We start from the raw sequence: 19,792 nt of genomic DNA, 5'->3' as shown, positions 1-19,792 counted from the left end.
CTATCGAAAAATAGTGTTTACTATGTTTACAGGAAAACGCGACATGTGAATATTCTGCTCTTCATGGGTTACATGACAAAAGAAAACTTGGCTATTGTCACACAATGGTGTGAGGGCAGCAGTCTCTACAAACATCTGCATGTACAGGAGACCAAATTCCAGATGTTTCAGCTGATAGACATTGCCAGACAGACCGCACAAGGCATGGAGTAAGTATTCAGTATTGCAATCTCCTGCTCGTGCAGTTTCAAAACTACAACACTCAGGGTACCCTGACAGCCACGTCTGGGAGTTGTAGTTTTGAAGGGAATCTACTGGTGGGATTTAATATATCTGGATTTCAGAGCTTTGCATTTAACTTGTAACCATAGTATCACCCCCCTTTTACTTGGGCTCGTCAGTACAAGACTAGGATTCTTGACTTCCCTGCATTCAGTCAATTAACTGGGCACTGTCACTTTAAGAGATCATGTCCTAGAGACCTCAAAAGTTTTGATTGGTCAGGGCCTTGGTGTTCAGATCATCCCTAGAGATGAGAGCATGCAGCCATAGGCTGTATACATGTTTTCCCAGACTCCGTAGGGCTGTATCCAAATGCCAAACCACCTAATTGGTAAATAGAGCTGGGAGAAGCACACAGCTGAACAGTTCACTCCCCTTCTCATCGCCTTTTTGGACTCCATTGTAAAGGCCCTATTCCACGGAATGATTATCGGCCGTATTCAGCTGATATTGGACTTTACAGACGATAATCGTCCCAGGGAATAAAGCCAACGATCAGCCGACATAGTTGATGCTGGCTGATCGTGCAGTCGTTTTTGTCTTTTTCAAGCATGTTGAAAAACAAACAACTGATACAGCAACGATCTGCTGCCATCGCTCCGTGGAATAGGAGCGGCGGCAGAAGACCGCTGCTGTATGCTATGGGCTGCCCGGATGATCTAGCGACCACCCCCCGCAGCTCTTGGAAAAGATGTGATTGAGAAGGACCTTTATGGAATAGAATGAATGCTTCTCTATCAAAGTGCGATGAACCATCATGTATTGATCGCTGCACAGAGGTCACAGCAGTCGGCAAGTCGTCCTTCTTGTAGATCATTGTAAAGGAAAGAAGTCAGATCTATAATTTACCTTGGATCTCTATGTTCCAGAATAACATTCATGTGTGGCTCCCAGTATCCGCTGTTTACTATTCACTTTATAGCTTAGAGATCCCAGGTTCTCGGTGGACATGTTTCTTGATATTCTTGCTCGGCGGCTTGTCACGTGTTCTGCCAAGCAGGATATTTACTGATTATAAGCTAAATGTCAGCTTTGCTCTGTGTGTGCCAGCAGGCAGGCGACTTGTTGGAGCTTGTGTCCCAGCAGTACAATGATCAAGCGTTAGGTATAAAGGCACAATCCAGTCTCTGCAATAACGTGAACAACCTTTAGCCAGTTTGTGGAGGGCAAGCCAAGTTATTCCTTTGTTTGTATTCTTTCTTACTTTGATGTTTAACAGCCCTTTGTTCTCTTTGCAGCTATTTACATGCAAAGAACATTATCCACAGAGACATGAAGTCAAACAGTATCCTTTACTGGAGCAAAAAAACCTCTTTACCTGTGTAGGGGGGTAAAGGTTCCCTGAATAATCGATCTACAGATGGGTGCAGAGCTGTAATATAATAAAATAGAGAAGGCTCACTTTGTCAGGTCTGGCGCCAGTGCTCCGGTCCATCCTCATCCTATTTCACCCCTATTTATGTCCCTTGATGATGCACGCGAACCTCTCTGCAGATGACAATCATTGATTGGCTGCAATTGGTTAGGAAAATCAGCAGGAGAGCGCTCTGTCAGGGTAAGTAAAGTCCCTATTCGACGGAACGGCCGTTACGGACGATAATCTCCCCTTGGAATAGAAGCCAACGATCAGCCCACATTGTTCATGTCGGCTAATCGTTGTGTTGTTTGTCTTTCAAACATGTTGAAAGACAAACGACTCATACAGCAACGATCTGCTGCCGTCGCTCTGTGGAATAGGAGCGGCCGCAGCAGACCGCTGCTGTATGCTATGGGCTGCCCGGACGATCTAGTGATCACCCGGGCAGCTCCCCGCGGCACCCCCTGGACTCACCCACTCGCTGCTGCCGCCGCGTGGAATTGCGGCGGCAGTGAACGGGGAATGAGGAGCAAACGAGCGCTAATAGTGCTCGTTTGCTCCTGTCAGTCGGCCCGTGGAATATGGCCTTAAGGCACCAGGCTGGACAGAGACACTGGTGCCGCACCCAGTAAGATGAGTATTTTCCATTTTACAGCCCTAGCAGGATTTTTTTCTTTTTTTTTTTTTACTAAATTGGAAAACTTATTTACCAATAATTATATAAGTTGAATTAAAAAAAATTTTTCTCAGAAAAATTGTTATGGGAACTACTAGATAGGGGAGAGTCTTTACATCACTAGTCTTCAACATATGGTTCTCCAGTGGTTGTAAACCTTCAACTTTTAGCATGCTCATAGCTAGAGGTCGGAGAACACTGACATGATACTGCTGTACTTAGGAGCCTGTGCTGTATGGATCAGGGGTTTACAACCTGTGGCTTTCCAGCTGTTGCAAAACAACAATTCTCAGCATGCTGGAAGTTGTAGTTTTGCAACAGTTGGAGATCACTGTTATGGTACGTTCACACTTACCGGATTGGCAGCGTACTTTCTGCAGCGGATCCGCAGCAGATTTCATTTAAATAACTGAACACAGCATCAAATCTGCTGCAGATCTGCTGCGAATCCTGTAGGAGTGAACGCACCCTTATAGATATTCCAGGTAAAAGTAAGCAGTTGCATATAGAAATGCGGTCGATGTAAACTTTCTATAGTGCCACTATTAAGCATTTTATTAAAGTACTGAGGTTGTGTGCTTATCCTTTACCATAATACAGACATCTTTCTGCATGAAGGGTTAACAGTAAAAATTGGTGACTTTGGACTGGCCACGGTCAAGTCTCGATGGAGCGGTTCACAGCAGGTGGAGCAGCCGACTGGATCGATCCTGTGGATGGTAAGTCATGAGAAGGTGGCCCTGGCAACACAACACGTCATTTTTGCTGTGCTGACTTATAGATTTGTTCCTTGTGTACAGGCACGCTGCCAAAGGACGTCTCAAGTGTACGCTCACAGTCACCCTGTCCACAATTGCCAAGAAACCTGTTAAACGTCATGGATAAAAATAACTCATTTACAATGACACTGTCAATTACACTTGTCAGAAAAATGTTACTCTGATTCACCGTGTTGTAGAAATTCTTGTCTTATAGAGATGTATCCCAGTAAAGATGTGGAGGTGTGTGTGATATCAGGTCTCATTGATGTTGAGGCATGGCAGATTATCAAATATTCTGGATTATTACATCCCTGAGTCATTGTGGCCCCCCAGTCTTGATTGATAGATCTCTCCTTGGTGATCTGCCATATATCAGGTCTTGGTGATGCTGGATTAAATGTTGTTTTAGCATGAATGAAGACTGGATTTTAGATTTAAATTTCCTAATTTTGCGATGTTCATCCTTTAGGAATTTTCTTGAGTAATTCCATTTTATATTGTGTTTCTGGATTTCCATGATTAGTTATTGATCTGGTCTGCCCTTATGGCCTATAGATCTGTATAATAAATCTGCCTACACAGAGATTTATAGGAATTGTACGTTCCAGCCTAATAAATGGAGCCCCACATATCCTTTAGTCTGTACACTGCACATTCCCATTATGGTGAATGTTCCTGTATGTGACCTGCACTGGCTGTATATTTCACATGGGTGGAGCAGCAGATAATAATAATATTTATTTGTATAACGCCAACAGATTCCGCCTTAGAAGGGTTTACATATCACACTCCTATATATAATGGCCACAAGCTTTGTCCTGATAACTTAAACATGAGAAACCCAGCCGGACTAGGATTTGTATCTGTAATATGATACAAAAATGTTGATGTAGCCAGTGTATGTGAACCTGGCCTTATAGTCAGCATGAATATATGAGTGTGGTCTGGTATTATCGCTCAGCAAATACCGAGAAACCAGTGTGTGGACATGAGTTGATGATAGGAGATGGGATGATACGTTCTAGGCTTCTGTCTTGTATACATTATTTAGCTGGACCTTATAGTACCTTATTGCAGCATTAAGTGCTTCATTGTATACATGACTTTGTTGCTCACTGAGATGTATATGTTGCTTCCATAGGCTCCAGAAGTCATTCGGTTGCAGGATAATAATCCCTTCAGTTTCCAGTCAGATGTTTATTCGTATGGTATTGTCCTGTATGAACTGATGACCGGGGAGCTGCCATATTCTCACATCAGGGACCGAGACCAGGTGAGTGCTGCTACTCCTGTTACTTGTGGCACCAGATTACTGCATTGTCCGCAGGTTCCTTATAACCAGCTGGGTCCCCTAAGAATGGATTGTGTAGCCTGAATACATGTGACACATGGCATGTCTCAGTCGTGACACTTAAATCTACCACATATGGTAAACTGCTCGATAACAGAACCTACAGACTGTCAAGTTATGTTGTAAATATGCTGCACATTTGTTGCTGTTTCTTTCCTATTCCTGTTTTCATTATAATTTTTCCCCATAGATTATATTTTTGGTCGGACGGGGATGTTTGGTGCCTGATCTTAGCAAGTTGTATAAGAATTGTCCCAAAGCAATGAAGCGGCTGGTAGCAGACTGTGTGCAGAAAGTCAAGGAGGAAAGACCCCTGTTTCCTCAAGTAAGTGGACTTGGGACTATAAATCTAATCTGAGGCTGCGTCCTCAATGGCAGTCTGTTGTGTAAGACTGTAAAATACTTTTTGCTAGGCTTAGTTATGTGTGTGCCACATTTTTATGCCTTGGTTTGTTACAAAAATTGGCTTATTTGTTACAAAATTACACAATTGCCACATGATGTTGTCATGGCCGATTCATTAAATAAGTTCAAGGGAGGCCTGGATGCTTTTCTTGAACAATATAATATTACAAGTTATGGGCATTAGATTTCCGGTGATACGTTGATCCAGGGATTGTTCTGGTTGCCATTGGAGTTGGGAGGGAGTTTTCTCCCTGTGATGGAGCAATTGTCATCTGCCTCAAGGGGGTTTTTGCCTTCCCTGGATCAACACAGTGGGATTTCCCTAGGTTGAACCTGATGGACTCTTGTCTTCTTTCAACCTTATTTACTATGTTACTATATATCTGGAGAAATAGCACATGTAGATGTGGTCCCTGTGCTCTCCTCCTTGGGAGGGGGGGCAGAATTGGTGCACATAGTATATTAAGTACAAAGTACAAAGCTTGATGTGTACAGTAGACTGGACTTGCTGGCAGTCAGTGTATCCATTCAGTTTTTGTTTGGGCTTTCAGTGTTTACTGATCTGTTATGTGGGAAATGGCCACATGACTGAAAGAACCAAGTAGAATATGTATTTATAGTTGTATAAAACCTTGTTTATGGATATTTAGCAGAATGATTAGGGTGCCCCCTGCAGGCCAGATGACTTGTCAACACATAAGTGCAGAATGTTTTGTCCTCACCAGAAATAATCCATTTTCTGCAATTTTTGAGTGATCAATATTTAGTATATTGTCTAGCGTGTGGCTCTCCTTATGGAGAATAGGGGTGGTGCTGTTTCTGGAAGAAAGTGGAAGAAAGCCTGGACAACCTCTTTAAGTATATGAAAGGTTTTCTTATTTGGACACCCTCATTTTATTTGCCTAAGCTGCACATGATTTACACTGACTGATAAAAATGTTTCTGTTTCCAGATCCTCTCTTCCATCGAGCTGTTACAACACTCTCTGCCTAAAATCAACCGAAGTGCTTCAGAGCCCTCCCTGCACCGTGCCACCCACACAGAAGACATTAATTCATGTACGTTGACGTCCACACGGTTGCCAGTTTTCTGAAGAGACGGTCCCCTGCACGGCTTCCTAGGCCCTGGGTGTTCTTAAGATTAGTTTAAAAAAAAAAAAAAAATAAGCTGAAAACTGCTTTGTCTCCACTCGTTCATTTTGATATTATGAAGAAAATGCTGCTATATTCGCATTTCTGGAGCAGTCATTACAGATAGGATGGCAGATGACGTGGAGGATAAAGAACTATTTCCCATTCGTACACAATGCACCTCTTGAGCCATGAACTACCAGTCTCTGGCCTCTGATGAATTTGTTACAGGACATTATGTGTTACATAGGTGCCAACGGGTCACTGACTCCCCTGGAACGGTCGATTGTAAAGGTCTATTATGTCACATGATTTTCTAACGGAAGGAAATTTCTTAATGAACTATTTTGCACAGTTCTGGACATAGGAGCGAGAAAACTGACTGAACTGCTAATACCTGACTCAGCACAATCTGCTTCACTCTGGTACTCTGTTTTGTAATGCGGTGGACATTCTGCGGCGGGATTACCTGTTACAGTATGGGCCCGTGTGCAGAGCATCGCCCGTGTGCATATGTACGATTTGCGTGTTGTGTATATGCACACACTGGAATCTGCACTAGATATGGGAATCAGTGTGTACACAGTCTTTTATTTTATTTTTGATTTGGGTTGTAATTTGTCTTTGTTTTCCTATTGCATTTATGTTAAACTCCAGCTCTCCTGATTACCCAGTTTTAATAAATTTAAATGTGTTTCACATTTTATAACCGTTTGTCATCATCATCATGAAAACCTCAAAAAACAAATCTGCTGCATGTGCACAAGGGCATAATCCATGTGCAGCACTGGGCCACTACTCAAGCTCCCATTGACTTTAAAGGGTACATGTCACGGGGAAAAAAAAAATATCGGCCAGGGTCTGGGCGTTCAGAGGAATGAGTGGGGAGACTACCACACAGTCATGTGCCCGCTATAGACTTGCAGTATGCGACTGTCTTCTCATGTTCATTTCTCCCAATTAGTCGTGGTCTAAACACTCAGATACCGACTAACCAAAACTTTTGACGTGTCAAAAGTTGTGTTTTTTTTTTTCCCTCAATGACTGCCTCTTTATTGGTAGCTTCAGCTCACAACTTGGCAAAAAATGTTTTGTGGTTCTCCAAGGTAACAATGCTTAGGCTTACTGCCTGTCCACACTATCGTATGCACTAGGGAACTAATCTGGCACTTTAGGATGTACTGTGTGGATATAATGGGGGTATTTTGTCTCCTTGGAGAGACCACCGAGCCACAGGAACTCTCATAGGCAACACAATTTTCCTTGAAGGGAAAACAAAATTATGCATATGAGGACTAGACATAACAAACTTTATATTGACATTTAACTTAATTTCAGTGGCATGCTATGTTTAAAATGTGTTTCTAAGGAAGGTATAGAGGCAGCAAGTAGACTCATTATTCTTATTCTATAGAGAGGCATCCAATATAAAAAGTATACCACACAGTATGTTTTCATATGAGAGCCTGTGGGTGACAGAAACCTTGGACTAACTATAAATGGCGTCAAGAAATCTACAATGTAATATAAAAAGAGCCCTAGGTATAAGGGGCCTTTGTCTTGGGAGTGTGTGCTCGTGCCCTGGATACTATGCTGCACTCCCTGCATGTGTTAAAGGGAATCAGCTGACACACTGATGACTGCGTGGCACATGTTACCTTTCATACAGCTCTCTGTGCTTCTGTAGAAAAAGGCTTCACCTTCAGTGGCTTATATTATGCCAAATTCACACATCCACAGCGCTGTCTGCAGATGTGCACATGTAGCTGTCCACATTTGCGCAGACCCATTCATTGTTGAGACTGTGAAACCAGACCACCTATTCTCAAAGACGTGTGCATTGAGCCATAGAAATGAATGGGTCCTTATGTCCGGATGTGTAAAAGGGACCTTAGAGAGGTGGTGCAGAGCCCCTGAAGTGTCACAGGCTGGTATGCCTTCTCACTGACTATGTCCCATAATCTCACATGCATTGCCCATGTGCATATGTAAGGCTGCTGCCCATAGCAGGGAAAGGCATTGTGTGTGTGTGAGTGCTTTAAATGCAGAAGAACTGCATTAAATTTTACAAATTAATTGATACTAATATCTGCATACCCGTGTAACGTGGTATTCATTGAAATCACGGTAGCCAGAATCTTATTGGATAAACACTACTTTGACTAGGAGTCCCTGGCTCAAACATTTGCAGGAATATCATACATGGCAGTCAATACCTTAGTAAAGATAACTTTAATATTTACACAAAAACACAAGTCAGTCCTATGGCCGCACATTAGGGTAATGCCTGAGACATTCATGATAACATAAGGTCCACAATCTCCGGGCTGGCCGGGACAGGCTGGCATCAGCTGGTGTATCTATTCTATCTGCCATGGCTTCATTCATACTTCTTTATGATCTGGGAAAAACTTTTTAAAAACTTTTTTTTTTGTTTTGTTTTACACTTCCCCTAGGGACTTTTCATAAGAAATCAATATAGCATTGCAAAGATCAGTGCTCTGCTTATAGTCAGAGACTTTTTGGAGTAAGTATGGACCCTTTGCTTGCTAAGCAACCCATCAGCACCCCACATTAATGTTGCAGAGGGTGCTGATCAGACACCTAACAAGTGTGGCACCTGTCATTCAATGCTGTGGTAGCTTAACATGGCAGCATTAAAAGGGGTAAATTACTGCCACCAGCATGATCACCAGTGTTAGTAAATAGCTCAGGGGGTGTGCTACACATAGTAACCTACTCCCAAAGCTTATTGAATGGGATCAGCTCCTGAGCCTGCTGAATTCACCCCTTCATGTCAGTATGTATATATATATATATATATATATATATATATATATATATATATATATAAAATATTTTGCTGGCATGAAGGTGTTAATAGAATTACTGCATACGACCTAACTTCTATATATGTAGGGCTATGTTCTCATTACTATTTAGTATTTCACATGTGTCTATACGGGTTACATTAGCCCAATGCAGGACAATGGTGTCCTTTTATTAGGTGTGTGTTTATCTCTATATTGCAAAAAAAAAAATACAATAGCATCTTGGGTTATATTCAGATGTTGCTTATATTTTCCTTGGCTGGTAATACATATGTGATTGGGTCTGATTCTGTAGCATGTGCATGGATTTCTCCTATCACTATTTTTGAATGGTATCAGATCAGAAATTTCTTCAACAGATATATCCTATACTACTGCTAAAGTAAAGGGGAAACAAATCTGTTTAACAGAGCCCACAGTAGCATATAGGGAGATGCATGCTACCTTATGGCCTGTTTAATGTATGTCACACGTTTTCTGCGTAGACTGTACCCTAAGACAATATACAGGTGTGAATGAAGCCTTTGAGATCTTTCTATATACTTTCCAGTGATCAAAGACATAAAACCGATTTAGAGTATGAATATTTCTTGAGTGAGTTTGCAATAAAAATGTAAGAACCACAGATTATTCTATGTCATGATGATGTTCACCAATAATGGCATCTTCACTATAAAAAGTAACATGAGCTTTTCAGTGTGTGGTTCCAGACCGACTAGATCACGCCTCATTGAGATAAAGCGGTGACTGGATTTGTTCTGTGTGAAACTATTGAGCTGTCCATACAAATAAACAGGAAAGGACCATGGAATGAAATTGGAACAGAGCGCAGCTGTATGTCTATGGTCACCTAGTCCGCCGTTTGGATGAATTGACATGTTATGGTAATAAGTGGCAGACAGCTTCTCATGGGGGTAACCAATAAAATAGGAATGCTTATTGGCCAACTAGACAAAGCTCATGACTTATGTGCTAACTAGCTGATTTATGATAAAAAAAAAAAAAATCATGCAGATTTTTTTTTTTAAGTGAAAAAGTCCATATGGCCATATCCAGATGTTGTCAATTCATAAATAGAAGACCAGGCAGTAAAGATGAGCGAACCTGGAGCATGCTCGAGTCCATCCGAACCCGAACTTTCGGCATTTGATTAGCGGTGGCTGCTGAACTTGGATAAAGCCCTAAGGCTATGTGGAAATGATGGATATAGTCATTGGCTGTATCCATGTTTTCCAGACAACCTTAGAGCTTTATCCAAGTTCAGCAGCCCCCGCTAATCAAATGCCGAAAGTTCGGGTTCAGATGGACTCGGACTTGAACTCTGTTCGCTCATCTCTACCAGGCAGCATTTCCCATCACACAGTGGGTGGGTGCACATTCCAGGGGGATGACTTCTTCCAATACAAAATCAATCCAGGAGATGAAGGCAAAAGAACTCCTCTTTAATGTTACTAAGTCTAGTTAAAGTAGACTGAACCACACAATAGCACTGGCAAATGACTGTGCATTAGGGCCTGTTCACACTGAGCAAAAGTGGTGGAATTAGCGAGTAAAGTGTTCCGCTGAAATGCCAGTGGAATATCCACACCGACTTTCCATGCAGAAGTGTTGGAGGGAGACACTGACAATGTTGCAAAGTTTTCTTTTGCTTTTTTTTCTTTCTGACAATTCCACATGAAAATTCCCCGCTGAAAAATCTCAGAGGAAAATCAAAGCCTCGTTAATTTCTATAGGATTCCCCCAGCGGAAGAATGAACATGTCAATTCTTTGGGCGGAAAGCAGATCTGCTGCAGACATTTTGCTGTGTGAGTGGAAGTTCTATTGAACTCATGGAAAATGGCACTGCAGCAATTTTATGGGCACTGAAATTCTGCTTTTGCTCTGTGTGAACTGGCCATTAGTTATCAGTTTGTCAGATTATGGTCAACCCTTTAGCAGGCGAGAAAAGATCATCTAGGTCTAAGATACAATGACAGTTATGTGATTTTTATTTTATTTTTTTGGATGGGGGGCAATGATGCAAATGAAAGGCGCAGGCATAGTGGGATTTACCACTATGGACTGCACTATGCTGCAGAAGTATTATGCATTGTCTAATAGTAAATTGATTAATCTGAAATATATAGTGGACCACACTGAATACACATATAAAGGGTCAAGTTCATACAGCACCCAAAAAGAGGTATAAAATCTGGTAGCCATTTATCTCCTTACTAACCTTTGGGCTATGTTCACACATGCATTTAATTAGTGATATTTTACCGCAAGTAGCATTAAATTGCTATAATAAAATACTTTCTTTCTATGCACCACTTAATTACATCACTAATTTAATGTTGTTGTATCTTAGACCTAACAAACCAATATGCCCCCCCCCCCCACATGTACATAGTTTTTTTTTTTTTTGTTGTGATATTTTTTTTTTCCTCCATACAGCCTTGTAAAGGGTTGACTGTAACACAATACATTGCACCATACTTGCAGACACTGACCAGCAGTATTATCTGGACTATTGTTCTAAGGGAAACCTATAAAAAGCCTAGTGAACCATGGAGTGCTGTTCTTTTGCTTTTATTTCCTGGATCTGTTCTAGGAGAGAAGCCAGTGCAGGGGTATCAGAGGATAACCCCACCCCCTAATACTAAGCTTTTTACATATGTAATACAGATTAAATAACACTCTGAAAAACCACTACTACACAGTACAACCAGACTGCAGCCACTAACACGTCAGACAGCTGTGAGCCAAACAAGTGTCCATGTGTTCTGAACAAAGAGGGAAGAAAGCCACTGTCAAACTCCTCAGGCGGCAACTTGTCTCACCCAAGAACAAAAGTCCAACATGCTATTTCTTCTCTTGCAATATCAGAGCCCCCCATACACATTAGATAGTCAAGGGATTTATCACATGCATATTAATGTGTATGGCAAAATGTTGGCACAAACACACAAGTTCAGCTTATTGAGTTATTTTAGCGAGTTTCCAGATATCATCATTATGAGTATCAATCAATAAACGCTACCAGCCTTACATAGCTTTCTTTTCAATAGCAGATAAGATGCACACACATAGTTTTACTTTAAGTAGGTATCCTCGGTTATAAAAGACAGCTACTTTCTTATAAAAATAGCGCCACCATTGTCCTCAGGTCGTGTTTGGTATTACAATTCAACTCCATTCACATCAACTGAGAATTGAACTGCACAACCCAAACTAAGCACAAGAGAGGTGCTGTTTCTGGAAGAAAGTGGCCATGTGAGCTCCCACATGTGCCCCCCAAGGAAGCTGTATAAGCCACCTGGGGACACGCTCAGCTCATCCCTACTAAAGTTATATTGTAAAGTCACAGTGCCTGCTTGCTATCCTTACTGTGTTAAAGCCACGGTAATTGTACAGAATTGATCCATCTGAGTCTTCTCACCCAATTTTACACCTACAAAAATAATTTTTCACAAATAGGCTAAAATCTGTAATTTTGTACTTAGTTAATATAGGGTCTGATCAGTAGGGTCCTACGTCCAACCCCATTCTACCCCCTCCCCCCCCCCCCCCCAAAAACACACACAAACAATTGGAATAGTACCGGCTGAGGGTATTGTTATATAGGCCATTGCTAAAATACTTCCTTTTGTTAAGTGGCCATAGCAAACGCATTTGGATTTATCCTGGATTATAATTGTTATCAGTTGAGGCCTGACCAATCACAACATCACAAATGCTCAGGGACCAAGTAACAAAGTATCTGAAAGGAAAACACTAAGAAAATTCATCATCCGCATTCTATTTGAAGCTGTGTTCCTATAACTAATCCTGACCAATTGTTTGTCTCATAGAACAGTGTTCCAGCAACATAACCGGAAAGTTACAATCTGATGGGAATATTTGTTAGACTGAGGACCCTTTGGTCTTGGCTACTGCCACCTTCTCCTGGACACAAATCTGAAAAACCTCATGAGCTAATATTTTATGGGCACCTTAAAGGGAACCTGTCACCCCCCGTGCCGGGGTGACAGGCTCCCGACCCCCCGTTAGAGACCCCTATACTTACCTCATCCCGCCGGGTCCCGCTTCTGGATTCGGTCGGGTCCCGGAGATCTCAGCCGCTGCAGCCCGGCGCGCGCGCTGAGAGATGAGTCCAACGCTCATAGAGAATGACGGAGCGCTGGACTCTCCTGTCATTCTCTATGGGTGTTGGACTCATCTCTCAGCGCGCGCGCCGGGCTGCAGCGGCTGAGATCTCCGGGACCCGACCGAATCCAGAAGCGGGACCCGGCGGGATGAGGTAAGTATAGGGGTCTCTAACGGGGGGTCGGGAGCCTGTCACCCCGGTACGGGGGGTGACAGGTTCCCTTTAAGATATGGCAGCTCCTATTTAGTATTATGCTATATACTACATACAAAACAATGAGTGGTGAAGTAAGAACCTGACAGGATGAGAGCTGGGTACAGGGATTCCCAGAGCTGGGAGAAGATCACAGCGTGGCTCAGTTTTATTTTCTAAGGGGAAGGACACTTGGTTCTGCCATTCTCACACTCATCCCTCACAGTCTCTAGTTAGAAGTAGCGGCGTCTTGCTGGTCGGCTCCTGACAGATGCATAAACAGGTCACCAAGTTCAGTCACTTCATCGTCGGTACTGGGGACGCTCCGGTTTTCACGATCTTCAATAAAGTCCCAAAGCCTGACTGCGTTAAAGAACTGCAAAGAAATTGAAGTGTAGATTTATAGGACAAGTTACACCAGCGACAATGAATATTATGTTCTTAACACGTATTGCATGAGGCACTATAACCAGCACACCAGTTTACCTGCCACAATGCAGTAGACTATAGCACTGCAGTGTTACTATTCATCTGAATTATGGAATATTATGGCCATGCTAATTTCAGTGATCCCTTAAAAAGGCAAATAAAAACTGTACAGCAGCACAAATTCATTGTGGTTTCCAGATAGAAGCCACTATAACTCTCCGCACTCTGCGTCCCTCATTATTCTTTTTCGTTCTTATCCCCAATTTTTCTTTTAATTCTTCCCTCATTTCCAGACTGCTATTGTCTCCTTTAGTGGTATTGCAGTATGTAGTACAGTACAGTGAAGGCTATACAGGTTACCTGTTGACACGCTACAGATTTGTTCCAGCGGTTTCTGTAACTACCATATTTTCTGGCGTATAAGACGACACCCAACTTTTCCAGTTAAAATATAAAATTCTCCAGTCTGGTTCTGAAGTTTTTCAGCACCTGCCCTATAAGACGACCCCTGACTTTTGAGAAGATTTTCCTGGGTTAAAAAGTAGTCTTATACAGTAAGACTGTAAAATACAATAATAATCTGTTCTGTGCATCTGAAAGAGATTGTTTTTGTAGAGACTGTGTGGTTAAATATTGCACACCTTGTTGAGTTCTATGGACACAGCTTTTTTTTTTTTTTCTTTTTTGCTGATCTTTTTGTAACATTTGAGGAGAAATTAAAAGAAAGAAAAGGATAAGGATTGCCTTTGGGTCACTTAATGGGCCCAACGGATCTCCACACTGTCACTGCTATATCCATGAACCCTTAATCGTTTTTGTGCGTTTAAAAAAAAAAAAAAAAAAAAAAAAAAAAAAAAACTTTTGAAATGTCACAGAAACATGTCAAAAGTTTTATTTGGTTAGGGTCTGTCCACCGACCATTGGATAACAAGGCATGGCTGAGCACTTGCTGTACAAGATGAGCCCCATTGCAGGAAGCTGGGGATAGAAGCTTTCAGGCTCAGGCGTCTCCTGGTTGTATTTAGAGATTAGGAAGGGGGGGGGGGGACACTCAGACCCCAACTTATCAAAAGTTCTGACATGTCTGTAATACATTTTTTTTTACAATGACAATGAGAAACTTTAATCTCAGCATGTCCAAAATTTTACTAGTCATCTGTAAATGCTTAATCTGTTTCCAGTGTCTGTCTACAATGGTCTTCTCTGTGCAGGAAGCTTGTGATCACACAAATACACAGTAATCCATAGGTCAAACATCTAAAAAGGATAAATGAAATAATAAATGGGTGTGACTCTTACCCTCACTGTGCCTTCTGACCCAAGCTGTTTCCGTGGCTTCTCTGGATCTGCTACGGTTCCATTGGGGTACGCATGCAAGTACAGACACTTACCCCCAAATGGGCAGGTGCCACGTCCCTGATCAAAATACTTGCAGGCTTTTTTACTACAACAGAAACATATGAAACATTATACTTGAACGGTTTACAACAATGCAGAAGTTTTTCACAAACTACAAACAGCAATGTCTGCAAATGGTTAAAGGACAGCAAAGGATATGCAGGATGCTTAGTCTCTACGTGGGTCATGTGGTCTAATTTTGTACACTGCTTCAGGATACAGTCTTTAAGATTATTGATTTTTGTTTGGATGGCAAGCATAAAGTGCTGCACATATAGGACGTCAAAATGAAAAAGTAATGAAAATGAAAGTAATGAAAGTAATACGGAATGCAGTATATCCTGGCTGTTACAGCACAGAGATTCTTTATACTGAGCATAAAATCTGCTCCAGAAATCCAGAGGTGGCGGACTGGGCGGGTGAGTATATCTGTTTGTTATGTTCCCTGCAGCCCAGACTAAATGTTTAAAAGCTCCTCAGGGTAGACAAGTCCTGTAAAAACGACTTATTCTCAGATGAATGAGGCATCTACTGGTCTATTGACATTTTGGAGCACATTTTATTCTCAGTGTATGTACTGTTTAATGCAGCTGGTCATATATTTTAGCCATCAGTACAAAACTAAATCATTACTTGTGACAAATTTTTGGGGGCTCTTTTTTCCTCTAAGCTGGCAGATGTGATAGTATTTATACAAAAAAACAAGACTACTTTAGTGTAATCTCCCGTCTGATCTGTCATCTTGTGTAGAGGAACACTAAAGCACAAATCTACAACCAGAGGATCAGTGACGATACATAACTTTCTACAATATTTGGGTAACAAGGTTGCCCCAGCACCTGCACCACCTACTGTATATTACAGTCATTCCACACCGAAAGTCAGATTAGATTGGAGATTACAGCTGGAGTTACACCTATTCACTTCTCACACTCACCCCATTCCTTGCTTAAAAGCTTCAATAAGTTCATCCTTCTTGGACTGATCTTCTACCCAATACACACTGGGGATCACAAACTCCGATATGACTCGACATTCTGGGCAAGACCTGATGAAGAAAGAAGGAACATTATATAGAAGCACAAAGTGAAGGCTAAAAGTGATTAAACAAAACACGGATACTACATTTCCGTAATTGAATATGGTCAACAAGAAATGCTGTTTGTTTTGCCGACCCCTATGTCTTCTGTAAAGCCTGATCAGATGTTTTGTGTGGGTGTAGATAGAAGATCAGGATTCAAGAAATCATCACTGTAGAATACTGTGTGACCACAGAGGGGCAGCGCTGAGCACAGTTAAATCTCGGACAAGAATAGAGAAGTATAAGAACCACATCCCCCACGTGTTTCCATGTTGTCTAATAATGTTTGGTAAAGTCTTACACTCACTTTATAACAGGATTCTCAAACTGTTTGGCACATCGCCACTGTCTGATGCAGGAGAGGCAATATGTATGACAGCAGTTCGAAAGGATCCCAAACCTACGCTCCGAGGGGGAAGCTTTTTCATACACAATCTCCATGCAGATACTGCACACTTTATCCTGACTGGCCTGGAAAGCAAATGCCTTTTCCATCTCATGTTCAAAGGCCGCCATGCACATCTGGAGGAGGAGAAACAGAAGAGTGATAAGACACAAGCCTAGTAAACACCCCCAGGATTCATAGAGAACAGCATGTTCAAGTGAACAGGGTTGTGCAGTAGCCTCACAGTTTTAAAAAAATTGCAACACAACTCACAATTCACTTGTATGAGTTGTACAACACAGTGGTTCCTGATCTAGCAACGCAGAACAGCTGTATAGCCCCAGCCTTAACCCCTAGACGACCCTGGACGTAGGGTTACGTCATGGAAGTCTGTCCCCAGACGACCCATGACGTAACCTTACGTCCTGGGTGTTTCTCCCGCTATGAAGCGTGCTCCGGAGCGGAGCGTGCTTCATAGCAGGTGGGGGCCGGCTGCAAACAGCAGCCGGGACCTCACCGGTAATGACACGCTGCAGCGATCGCGCTGCCGCGTGTCATTAACCCCTTAAACGCCGCCCGCGACCGCAGGCGGATCGCGACCGCAGCGTTTAAGTGTAAGTGACAGGGGGAGTCCCCTGTCACTTACCGATCGGGACCCCCGCAGTCACACTTGAAACGGACCGCCGGAGGTCTCTTACCTGCCTCCGTGCGGTCCAATCCGCGATCTGCTACACTGAGCCTGCACAGGCAGGCTCAATGAGCAGATCGCCGATAACACTGATCAATGCTATGCCTATGGCATAGCATTCATCAGTGTATAAATCAAAGTACTGTATGTAAAAGTCCCCCAAAGGGACTTCAAATGTGTAAACAAAAAAAAGTTCAAAACACTATTACACTACCCCAAAGCCCCTCCCCCAATAAAAGTCTAAATCACCCCCCTTTCCCATTATATAAATAAAACATATAAATAAATAGATAAACATATAATATACCGTAGCGTGCGTAATTGTCCGATCTATTAAAATATAACAAGCGTCATTGTGATCGGTAAACGGCGTACACGAAAAGAGGGGAAAAAGTGCGCAGATTACCGATTTTATGTTACATTATATATTAAAAAAAATCAATAAAAAGTGATCAAAATGTCCGATCTTCACAAATATGGTATTAATAAAAACTAGAGATCATGGCGGAAAAAATTACACCCCATACAGCCCCGTAGGTGAAAAAATAAAACCGTTATAAGCGTCACAATAAGCCCATTTTATTAATATTTAATTGCCAAAAAAAAGGATTTCATAAAAAAATACATATATAACATTAGAGAATCTGTGTAACCTGCATATGGTTGTGTTCGGACTGACCTATAGAATAATAGTGTCATGTCGCTGTTACCATATAGTGCATTACGTAGACACAGGAACCCCCAAACGTTACCATATTGCATTCTTATTTACGATTTCACCTATTTATATCTTCATAAATAATATATTTGGAATTCCATCATACATGTTATGGTAAAATGAAAGACGCCATTACACAGTACAACTATTCCTGTAAAAAACAAGCACTTACATGGCTTGTAGATAGAAAACTGAGAGTGCTAGAGCTCTTAGAAGGGGAGGAGGTAAAAACGAAAACACTAAGATCAAAATTTGCGCGGTCCACTGGGTCATTTTGGGCCTGGTCCTCAAAGGGTTAACCTGCAGACAAGTTATCGTTATTAAAGGGTAGTGAATAGAGTTTGATAATCTAAGGCTGGGTTCACACTACGCTTTTGCGAAAAAAAAAACGGATGAAAAAATGGATGCAATTGTGTTCATTCATTTTGATCTGTTTTTCCATTGACTTCCATTATAAAAAAAAAAAGGATCCAAAACGCATCCTTTTTTTAAAGACACAAAAACGTACTTGACCTTATTTTTGTTTAAGTTAAAAAAAAAATTGTTTTTTTATAATGGAAGTCAATAGAAAAACATTTAAAACGGATGCACACAAATGCATGCCTTTTTTCGTAAAAACGGATTGCAAAAACGTATCCTAAAAAAAAAAAAAATCATTTACCAGTTATTTTCCTGCTTTAAACATATATGTCCAAAGCAAGTCCCCAATCCTACAACTTATCCTGTTATCCACAGCTTAAGGGTCCATTTACACAGAAAGATTCTCTGCCAAAGATTTGAAGCCAAAGCCTGAAACAGACTATAAACAGATATCAGGTCATAAAGGAAAGCCTGAGATTTCTTCTCTTTTAAAATCCATTCCTGGCTTTGGCTTCAAATCTTTGGCAGATAATCTTTCTGTGTAAATGGACCCTAAGTCTAAGGCCTGTTACACATGGTCCTATTCTTCCCTTTAGTGATTCTGTGCTGTGGTCAAGTCAGTCTTTCCCTTTCTAGCAACAAATGGCTGCCTATAGATAGAGCCCTTAGATGGAATCTGAGGCCTACACTGCACCATTGGAATAAACAAAAGGACAGAGCTAAGAAACTATCCTTGGGAGAAGCAAAAGGCATGCATTTTAATGAATGACAAGTAACATACTCCTTTTGGACCAAGCAAGAATTTCAATGTGGCTATGTGGAGAAACGAACTGTCAAAGAGAATCTAACGAAATATGGAGCCAGGAACGCAGCTGTTATTCCTTTTGTGCCGTTGTGTGCACGGGGCCTTAATCCTGAGTTAAAGGGTACCAGTTATCACATCCATGCTGCCTGAACCATGAGCTATTGGGGTAGTACCAGGCCACTCCTCTCCGTCACTCTACCCACACAGGGAGAGATCCATCAATCAAGGCTGACAGAATGAGAAGACGACACCGGGGCCGTAATGACTTGTAGTTCAGGCAGCAGAAAATTGATCACAGGTTCTCTTTAAAGACAATTTCACAATAAAAACCTGAAACTGCGCAAAGACCCTATTGACAGTGACCTCTCCGCACCTTTTCATGAGATTTTCTCTGCTCCTGGTCATATGGATGAAGAACTTGAAGGCTGCAGATCTCGCACATGTCTCCATGGATATAGACACAGCTTTCTCCGTACTGGCATGTCCCAGCAGCTGCATAGGGACAAAGCTGCTGGGGGTCTTGGACGTAAGGGGTGGCCGTTTCCACTTCTTCTAATCCCGTACAGATGGCTTCCAGGTAAGAATGCGGTTTTAGTACCTGATCGCCACCTTGTGCTTCGCTGCAAGAATTTGGGCTCTGAACTGGATTGACTCGACTCTTCTCTTCTGTTAGTCCACATAGATCTGATGAGATTACAACAAATTTAACATTATAGCCCATCGTATACTTTTTAGGAACTGAAAAAATTTCCCCTAAAATTCCAAAACTTTATTCAAGCTCCCTAAACTCCACAGTATCCGCAGTATGGAACA

General features: G+C 41.8%; 2 protein-coding genes across 3 annotated transcripts in view; one reads left to right on the top strand and one right to left on the bottom strand.

Annotated features, from left to right (window-relative positions):
• RAF1 (Raf-1 proto-oncogene, serine/threonine kinase) overlaps nt 1–6,671 on the top strand; it is a 63,310-nt gene extending 56,639 nt beyond the window's left edge. For both annotated transcript variants that reach the window (XM_069967097.1, XM_069967099.1), the window contains exons 12-17: nt 33–209; nt 1,521–1,567; nt 2,916–3,034; nt 4,218–4,349; nt 4,618–4,752; nt 5,785–6,671. In XM_069967097.1, coding sequence (XP_069823198.1) covers nt 33–209; nt 1,521–1,567; nt 2,916–3,034; nt 4,218–4,349; nt 4,618–4,752; nt 5,785–5,925 — 751 coding nt within the window. In that variant the 3' untranslated portion in view covers nt 5,926–6,671. The remainder of the gene's footprint in view (nt 1–32; nt 210–1,520; nt 1,568–2,915; nt 3,035–4,217; nt 4,350–4,617; nt 4,753–5,784) is intronic.
• A 6,465-nt stretch (nt 6,672–13,136) lies between these two features.
• The window catches only part of MKRN2 (makorin ring finger protein 2), a 9,163-nt gene continuing 2,507 nt past the window's right edge, over nt 13,137–19,792 (bottom strand). Inside the window, exons 4-8 of the mRNA XM_069967091.1 lie at nt 19,353–19,663; nt 16,331–16,545; nt 15,880–15,990; nt 14,844–14,988; nt 13,137–13,491 (exon numbers count right to left, since the gene is read on the bottom strand). Of these exons, the coding sequence (XP_069823192.1) occupies nt 13,345–13,491; nt 14,844–14,988; nt 15,880–15,990; nt 16,331–16,545; nt 19,353–19,663 (929 nt within the window). The 3' untranslated portion in view covers nt 13,137–13,344. The remainder of the gene's footprint in view (nt 13,492–14,843; nt 14,989–15,879; nt 15,991–16,330; nt 16,546–19,352; nt 19,664–19,792) is intronic.

This window comes from Dendropsophus ebraccatus, chromosome 4 (genome assembly GCF_027789765.1).
Source record: "Dendropsophus ebraccatus isolate aDenEbr1 chromosome 4, aDenEbr1.pat, whole genome shotgun sequence".
Classification (NCBI taxonomy): Eukaryota; Metazoa; Chordata; class Amphibia; order Anura; family Hylidae; genus Dendropsophus; species Dendropsophus ebraccatus.
This window is presented reverse-complemented; position numbering and strand designations above follow the sequence as displayed.